Source organism: Caloenas nicobarica, chromosome 3 (genome assembly GCF_036013445.1).
Source record: "Caloenas nicobarica isolate bCalNic1 chromosome 3, bCalNic1.hap1, whole genome shotgun sequence".
Classification (NCBI taxonomy): domain Eukaryota; kingdom Metazoa; phylum Chordata; class Aves; order Columbiformes; family Columbidae; genus Caloenas; species Caloenas nicobarica.
In genome coordinates this window covers 38314824-38323983 of record NC_088247.1, presented here as the reverse complement: position 1 = coordinate 38323983, position 9160 = coordinate 38314824, and the positions used below count along the sequence as shown (strand labels likewise).

General features: G+C 40.4%; 1 protein-coding gene across 1 annotated transcript; it reads right to left on the bottom strand.

The window, feature by feature from the left end:
* Nucleotides 1–377: 377 nt before the first annotated feature.
* C3H6orf163 (chromosome 3 C6orf163 homolog) lies at nucleotides 378–7391 on the bottom strand. Its single transcript, XM_065631474.1, has 5 exons — nucleotides 7239–7391; nucleotides 5311–5405; nucleotides 4665–4772; nucleotides 2236–2438; nucleotides 378–909 (listed from the first exon to the last, which is right to left on the bottom strand). The coding sequence occupies exons 1-5, from the start codon at nucleotides 7384–7386 to the stop codon at nucleotides 378–380; spliced, it is 1086 nt and encodes a 361-aa protein (XP_065487546.1). The 5' UTR covers nucleotides 7387–7391.
* Between the last annotated feature and the right edge of the window lie 1769 nt (nucleotides 7392–9160).

Sequence of the window (9160 nt, the reverse complement as noted above, 5' to 3'; positions counted from 1 at the left end):
TGTAACCACTCACTTGCAAGTACTCTACATAGACATACACAGTCACACAGAATAACCACTCTGTATGTCTCAGAATCCAAGCTGCAGATGTTCAAAGCTTGTGTGTCTTACTCCACACTCAAGTATTCACGGGCAGAGCCAAGAGTCCTCACAGTCCAGGTGCTGATGCTTAACTAAGTGACAGATTTTCCAATCAGATATTTTCCTTCTCAATAAGGACTCAGTGGAAACATCCTCAAGTACTACACGTTCCAACCTCTGCCCTAGCATTTGGAAACCAAAATTAATGCATAATTTCTAAGTGTGGCTCATCACTTCATTATTTAACATAACAGTGGTTATTTTCTTCTGTATCATTCTAACCACACTCATGTAATTCAGTGAACAGAGATGAATTTATTTTTCAGCATCACTTTTTTGTCATTCTGTTTACCCATGTCTGTGGATCTCACACTTCCAATACTAGTTCTCTTATATTCCTTGTCACTAGCCTCTGCTTCTTTTGGAGTGTCCTGCTGAAATGCTTTTCTTAATGGCAGAATAAAATCTGCTTGTCCAGGGGACAGGTTAGGAAAAGTGGCATCAATATACTTTTGAAAAGCTTGTCTTGTTGCCTGTATTTCAGTTTCCAGGCTGTCCTTCCAATATGTCATCTTTTCCAGTTCTTGCATGAGAGTCTTTACCTGTTCTTCTGCTGCTTTCAGCTTAACCACCACGTTTTCCAGCTCATCAAGATGTAAGGCCTCTGCTTCTTTGAGCTGTTTTTCAATTTCAATCTGATTCTCTTTTTGTGCGATACTCAGGGCAATATTAATCTCATGACATTTTTCTTTGTTTAATTGCTCTATACTCTTACGATGTAGTTCTTCAGCTAACATACTTTCTTCTTTGAGTTGCTCTAAGTGCTTGCTATTTAAAAAAAGAAAAAGAAAGATTTGTAGGGAACGCCTGTTATTACAGCTTATTTAATAAAACAATTTGAGTCTATTCAGGTGGTTGTAAAAACTCTCTCATTCAACCATGAATGTATATGAAATCAGAACTTGATGTAGGACCTCTGAAACAAAACAGGGTAAAACAAGGCCACTGATGACACAGAGAAAGGCAGCTGCAGAAGATTCCGTTTCTGCATGGCACATCCAGTGATAATTTAATGATGCTTGCTTCCAAACGAAAAATAGAAAGGATTACTATTTCATCATTCATTCAGGTCTCTGTTTGAGCTAGCACTTAAGTACACACTGATTTTCAGTTAGACTTTGAACAACTCTGCCCCCAAGCAAAAATGCTGTCTTGAAGTGAAATCCAGGAACTGATTTCTAGAGTACAGCTTCATCTGTAATTTTGTTTAAGTGGTACTGAGAACATCTTTGTGCTATCACATCAGTAATAAAACATACAATTTATGTTGTGTAGTCAAAACATTATGGGTACTATTCACTAGAGCTGGCTCAGGTACACGTAAAAAATGGTGCATCAGGCATCCATTAAGGTTACTGAGCCAAATACTTCAATGTAGAGAAAACAATTTCTGCCCTCTGTTACTGCTCCCTCCACTTTGCTGGAGATATTTTTTCAGAACTCTGCTAACATGAGAAGTTAGAGACCAGCTAAGTTTATGTGGGACATGATTTATCTTTGTTAGAAAGGGCATGTTTTAATAGTGAAAATGAAGGTATTAAACAATGGATCAAAACTTACATGTGACTATTCAGGAAAAAAAAAAAAAGCATCTTACAAAGGAACACACCTGAACTGATCTTTTCATTGTAAGAGTACGGTGTTATTTTGTTGTTTGTGCTGTCAAAACTGGAAATGTATTCCACTCTTAAGGGAGAGAGGTGTGTTATTATTTTGACATTAAAGCTGTTCAAGTCACAATATGAACACGTCTTTTTCAGTTTTGCATAAAGGTCATAAATGGCAAATAGGCCCCTGAGATCTTTATTTCTGACGAATCTAAATCAATCATAAAAATAAAACTTTTGGATCCTTGGTTGGCTTCATGATCCTTCCTTTTAGCAACAAAATATGTTGTATTTCTACATGGGGTGTCAGCAAGAGAGAGTGAGCCTGCAGCTCTTGCCGGTCACATTTCCAAATACCTTTCTTTTCCTAAAGGGTTTACTAATCTTTTCCTAGAAGACCCGCATCTAATCAATGCTGGTGCAATTCCGATCATTTTCTTTAGCAGAGCATTTTTGTCAGCCAAGACAAGGGAAGCACTAAGATCACCTGTGCTGCCTGGCTGCTTCCTTCAGGGCTGCCTCCCTCTCCTGTTTCCTGGCTTCGGCCACCGCTTGCATCTTCTCCTGGGCACACTCCATGAGGGCACACTGAAGTCTATGAGCCATGCGCTGCTCTGCAGCTTCAACCTCTCTCTTCTGCTCATCCTCCATGTATTTCTTCATCTCTGCCTTTGCCTTCCTCACCTCTTCCTTAAGCGAAGTTAAAAGCAGATAAAAGTAGTGACAACAACTTATTGTTCAGTTGCCTTTAAACAATCCCCAGCAAAGTCCTGCAGAACAGACTTCAGGAAAATATTGCAGGGCAATTACAGTGATTTACTGTAGCATCATTCCACATCATCCATGTTTTCTACATAAGGCACAAAAAGTTCCCTGATATATTCTCTTCACAAGTTCACATGGCCAGTGGCACGGTTTTAGAGTGAGACAGAGAAGAAGCTTGGTCCTTGGAATACCTGACAGCAAGATATTGCTTGGGCTGATAAATAAAGGTATGACAATACTAATCTTAGGTGGTCTGGCTGGACATAGATCTATCTGGAACCTCAGACAATTCAATATATATCAATATACCTCTGTTGCCATTATAGGCAAAGCCTGACCACCCAGGAAAGCAATCCAACCCACTTGCTGCCCAGTGATCTGCACTGCTTTGCCACCATTCACAGTTCTTTCCAAAAGCCCTGAGAAGCACATCCTCTGTGGAAATGGCAGTACATTATTGGGAAAGCTGTGGCTGCTTAGATCTTGGTGGGTTTTCTAATACAGGATGACCAGTTACATGAGGTTTGCTATAAATCTTTTGCACACTCAACTATAAGCTCTGTATTCTGTGTATTTTTGTGGATACTGGTTGGTTGTCTACTGCTGACAAGCAGAGTGACAAATAATAGGACCTATCTACAAGAAGCCTAAGTAAAGCCATTTGACTATTAGTGGTGGTGGAACAGCCACATCAGCACTGCTGCAAAAAGCCGTTCCTGAAGCTACCAGCTGAAAGCAGTTCTCTTTGGCCTATCCTATACATAAAAACACTTCAAGCACTCATTCGCTGAGATGCCTTAACGGCTGCAACTATCTGTTTGCTTAGACAGACACTGAGTAAATTTTCAGCCACCACCTCTCCAAGCCAGCTGCTAGTAAGCAGTTAGCTCGCTGTTAGGACACCTCTTAATGTGAACTGCAAGAAGGACAAACCACCAAATCTAAAACATCTTGCAATCACTTTAGTTATATCTGCCTCTTCTTTTGTGTCAGCTGTAGGATTCTGGTCTGCTCCCTAGTCCCCAGTAACTGTAGCCAGTGTTATCAGGACAAATGGTACATGTTCAAATCCTGAGCACTCAGGTCTATGAAGATATATAATAGGCTTATGGCAAGTAATTGAATGATTGAACATGAGGAACTGAGCTTCTGCCAACTAGTGTCAGCAGATACTATAACAGCAGAAGACAGAGCTCTCTTGGAAAACAGCTCCATAAAACGGAATTAACTCTGCTGAAAACTTAAGACCACTGTAAACCTCCCTGTTTTTCCTCTTGAAATGCCAAGCATATTGCTTTGACTGCCTGCAGTATAAACAGATAGCTATTCAGAAACTTGTATAAAATCAAGTTCCAAAGCAAAACACTCCAGCAATTCTCTGTGTGCCCTTCATCTGCTGGTGGGAGGCTGCAAAGCTAAGGATGATAGGTGTTAGACAGACTGCGTAGTGCCTGACCAAGGAGTGCTTGGATGCTCTAGCAGTAAAAAGCCCTGTGAAGTGTTGCAGAAAGCAGGAAGGTTCAGATCCAGAAGGCAGTTGCCTTTCTTTCTCTTTGTATATCTTTCAGTCTATTCTTAGAGATACATCAGACATATAAAGCATGTGCTAAGCATTTATAGAAATATAAAGCTACAGTTGCTGTACTTCATTTAGAAATATACATATGCTGGCAGTCTTCCTTCTCTTCTACCCCACTTAGGGTCCAGGTTCAGCAAACAATTAACCACCTTTCTAGCTTCAATGGACATAAAACTTCAGGACAGATTTAAAGTTAAGCCCGTATTTTACTGCCCTTAAGAAATACACCCGATCAGGTTCAGTGGCTGGCTGAATCAAGGCCTGACAATGAAGTCCACAAACTTCAACCAAAAAAAAAAAAAAAGAAAAAAAAAGAAAAAAACCATGAAATGTGCTGAAGTTAATTAGAAATCCAGCCAACTCAAGCTCACATCTCATCTACCACAAAGACAAAGCCAGTCACCTTTCAGGCCAAGGACTTCTCCTGTCATTAGAGTTAAAATCTCAGATGAATTAAGGTCCTGGTTTGGGCAAGCATTTAAAAAAAAAAAAGAACTACATTCTGGGTTATCAAAGACATGGTTCTGCCATGCTGGCTATTTCCACAGTAATGAAAGCAAACCTGTTCATACCCTTAATTCCTCTCCAAGTTTTTGTTTAAGGTCTCGTACAAGTGCACTGTGGTTAGCGGCTGCCTCTTTGAGAGCTTTATCCACTGCATCTTCCTTGTACACTTCAGCCTTTAAAACAAGTTAAGTGTAGCTGCTCAGATTCTATTAACATCCTATTAAGATGAAGCAGAGGTTACATAATCAATAGCTCTGTATTTTCTATTTAAGAAATCAGAGCAAGTTACATTTAAAACCAAACGGCAAAATACATTTTGTACCGTTTGTCAATTTTATTGCAGTGATTCCTGTTAAAATGTGGCCACACAATAGCATTGAGCCACCACAGTTGTAACCTCTAGACATACATATAACATAAATGGCAGTTTTAGAATCTTCCATAGCACTATGGGGAACAGCTTTAACAACCAATAACTTCTGTGTGCTTTAGAGGCCACTTTCAGACCAGATGTAAAATCTGTTATTAATGCAAAGTATGCATTGTTGTGATCAGAAATATGTGCAGACAGAAATCTGTGAACAAAGGAGTTGAAATTAATGACGGCTCTATAGCAGTGGCCTCAAAGTTCTTTATTAACTGTCTTTACGCTATAGCAATTATTCCAAAGAACTACCATCATTTAAATGATAGGAGTCTAATTTAATTTACCTGAGACCAAAGCTCAGCTTTCATTTTTTCAATGCGCTCTTGTATCTCTGCCTCCTTCTTTTCATGTTGTTGTTGTTGAATGTCTGCTCCAATCTCTGCACAATCAATATAAGCAGATCATGCACAGCAAACAAGCGGAATGCAGAAACCTGTGCCTCTCTCCCAACCCCTTTGCTGGGCTCTGCTTCTGAATTAAAAATCAAAAGGCTAAAAATCACACACCCTCATTTCACATGTAGGAAAACACATTTATTATTGCTTGTGCAGTTCCATAAACGTAGTAGGAAGGTGCAGAACCCAACTCTCACCTTCTAGGCAAGGCTGCACAACAGGAGAGCATCACAGGTGTTCCTCCTGACTCCTTGTCCTGACAGTCATCCACATGGCACAAGCAAGAGGTCAGTCCTCAGCTTTCCTGTGAATGATTCACCCGTTTCTGTCTGTGACCAAGCCTTGCGGCACCTCAGGGGCTGCCTTTGCTCCCTTTAGATGCTATAGGTGAGACAGTGCCCTCTTTGTCTCCCTGTACCCTCAGGGTCCTCCAAGGCTTCCAGCACGGTTTATTGCGCCAAGACGCCCTCAGATTCCTTCATGCTACTCTTGGGGCACAAAATGAATATTCTCAGAGTGACATGGCATGACTCTTCAGCACCAATGTTTGCCCAGAAGAGAAGCAACTGCAGAGGGAGGTGGATAAAGATGCCTTTCCACAACTCAAAACTCTCCTCCAACGGCGGGATTTCAGATCCTCCCCCTACACCTTTCCTACTCAGTGCCAAGCCTGGGCATTGCTTTGGATCCCATTCTACGTGCTTGACAGGGCCAAAGAGTCACATTTTCCCAGGTTAGTATAAAGGAAAATGAAAAAGGAATAGAGCCACCAGAGATCTGGCTTTCACACAGCCACTGGAGGATTAAGTCTCCCTCGTTCACTCCAGTCCTCTTTGCCACTCCACATGGGTGAGCAGAGGCCTCTCAAGGAGCTAACATGAAGTACGTGGAAAACAGCAGCAGGATGGGACAAAGGGGTCAGCTGATTTAAATCAGCAAAATGGAAGTCCAATAGTGCATAAATATTAGCAACAAGCATGTTGTGCTCTGGCTGCACAGCTTTTCCCCAGTCCATTAATATTAAGCAGTAAAAAGAAAATAATTGAAAATAGACTGTGTCTGGCCTTCTGGTCGTGTTTTACACCCTGTGTATTAACACAGTGTTGAAGCCTCGTGTTCTGAGAGACACACAGCACTCACCCTGCTGCCAGGGCTCTCAGTAAACTGATAATCTCTTGGTATTGTTTAAAATAGAAAACAAGCACACTTCTCTTCACAGTGCACATCAATTAAAATGCACAACGTGACTTCTACAAAACTTTGCTTATCGGAAACCTCTATGACAATTAGGCGCAGCATATAAAGATACTCCAGATTCTTGCTAAATCCTCAACCATATGAATGCTACTGCATGTCTTCCTTCATTGTTGATGTTAAGATTGTGGTGTGCCACAAAAAAAATCAAACCTCAAGAGGCTCTGCAGAGCCTCAATCTAAGGTCAGCAGCCAGAACCAGAAGGTAGGATTCAGGATAAAACATCCCAGCTGTGTCCTGTTGAAGGATGACGGGATGATCTTGGCAAACTTTACATCAAGCATAGTTCTTCCCAAACTACTTGAGCCTTAGAAAACTTTTGTTAATGGTGTTACAGCTAATTCTCTTTTGCACTTCATTATCCCCAAATCTGAATGCCTTAATGCACCACATTCAGCTGACCCTGTCCCCTCTCTCAATGTGCTGGATGTATTAATGTTCAGAAGGTTTCCTTACCAAGATGTGCATGCTTTCGTGATTGTCAAGAACAGTGAGATACAACAGCTCTTGCAGTTTTCCTGAATCTCAGATTGCAAGGAAAGGATTTCAGAAGCAAACTTACCCAGTATATCACGATGAGTGTAATACCGTGTTCTGAAAGGCCTGTACTCCCGAATCCGATGAAAAGTAGTGTTGGAAGGTAGTGGTGGTATTATTTGTGAACATAAAGCACAACAAACAAAGGAGTCCAGATCAGGACTTGTAATCATTGTGGTATTCTAGTCTTATTTTGTAGTACAGTTACTAAAATGTCAGAACTCTATTCCTGATAGTTCTCTTGCTTGCAGGATAAACACTTATTGTTGCTGCAGAACACTTGCAAGTCAATGAAGAGAGAAAAATCGTTGACCGTTACTTTTTGCCAAGTTAGCTGAAACATTTGCCTTCAGATGAGGATTCACACATGCTGGCAAGATCGTAACATGCTGTAGGCAGTTGAAGAGGGAGGGTTACATGAAGCGATCCCTTCCTGCCTTAATACAGCTCCCTACGTAGCAACTGTTACCAGGCAGGGCTGGCTTTGCTCACAAAGAACTAACTTTCCCTGGTAATAGTTCAGCAGTGTCACAGCAGGCTTCGGCTTTTTAATGCATTTTTTTTTGGTTTTGAATGTCAACAATTCCTATTCAAACCATGTAGTCTAAGGAGGTTTTAGGAGCAGTACAATAGCTACTGTTTCAGGTATCTGAATCATAGCATTTTCTTGCTCTTCTTGGTAAAGATGTGAAAACCAGCACAGACAATAAGGAATTGGAAAAAACCTGAAAGAGCCTCTGCCCAGGAAATCATTGACTGTCAGGTTCTGTCAAGCCAGCTATCATCCATTGTATATAATTATTACTATATTGAAGATGAAATTGCGAGAAGTGGAACAAAAGAAATTGTATTGGTGCTGTTTGCTTATCCTCCAGATGCAAAAGGGGAGTTGTGCTTTCAGAGTCGAGCGAACAAATTTTGTTACCAACGTAGTTGTGTTTGGATTTTTTTTTCCCTCTTTAATCCCTATACACCCATATTTTTTATGTTATAAACCAGGCACTTAAAACAGCAAATGCCAGTAGTGATACTATGACACCCATTAATATACTACATTCTTCTTTATATTTTCACTGCTTTATCTCCTTTTTATATACAATTTTTGAGGCGTGAAGAGAGTTACCTGTACAGCAGCTACCACAAATAAATATGGAGAAGCTCCTTAATAATAAGGACAAGTCTAAATGCTCTTCCATCAATCTGGGCAGTTCAAAATTGACCTGGTTAACAGGACTTTACTCCATCCAGCAGATAAAAGGCTCCACCTCAGTAACTTCCAGATCCATATTCACTTCACAAAATATAATTCAGAATTTTGAGAACTCCAATCCTGCATTATTCTTAAATATGTGAAAATGAGAGACTGGGCTTTCTCACTTCAAATCATCTGCAGGTATGAGGATCTAAGTGTTTATTTTAAAAGCCTGCAGAAAAACAGGTTAAAATGCTTACTGTAGTACTGTTTTCGGAATGCTTCAGGTAAATTCATGCAAACATACAAGACTCAAACATTTTAATGAAGTAGAAGAAAGCTAAAATCCTGTGACCCTTTTTTAAAAGAACAGATTAATTCCACCACATCCTATCAAACAAAACATACTCTACAAGATATGCACAGTATGTGACAGTTCTGAATATTTGATCAATTCGCCTGGAAATTCCTTCACCCATCAAAAGGCAAGTTGTTTCCTCACCTGCAAGCATTCAGTTTTGCCCAAGACCTTGCTGTTGTGAGGCAGCTAGGCTCACAGAGGGGAATACGCTTTTAAAGGCTGTAAAAATGCTATTTCTTTATAGCTTTATCAAAGCTAGAGCTCACTTCTCTTCTGAGGAGGGGAGCAGCCAAACCAAGGCCCAGCTGAATTTAGGATACAGGTAATTATAACACACAAACAGGAGGAAAAACAGAGGTTCAAAGTGAAGGATTTAGAGGGAGACATAGAGAAA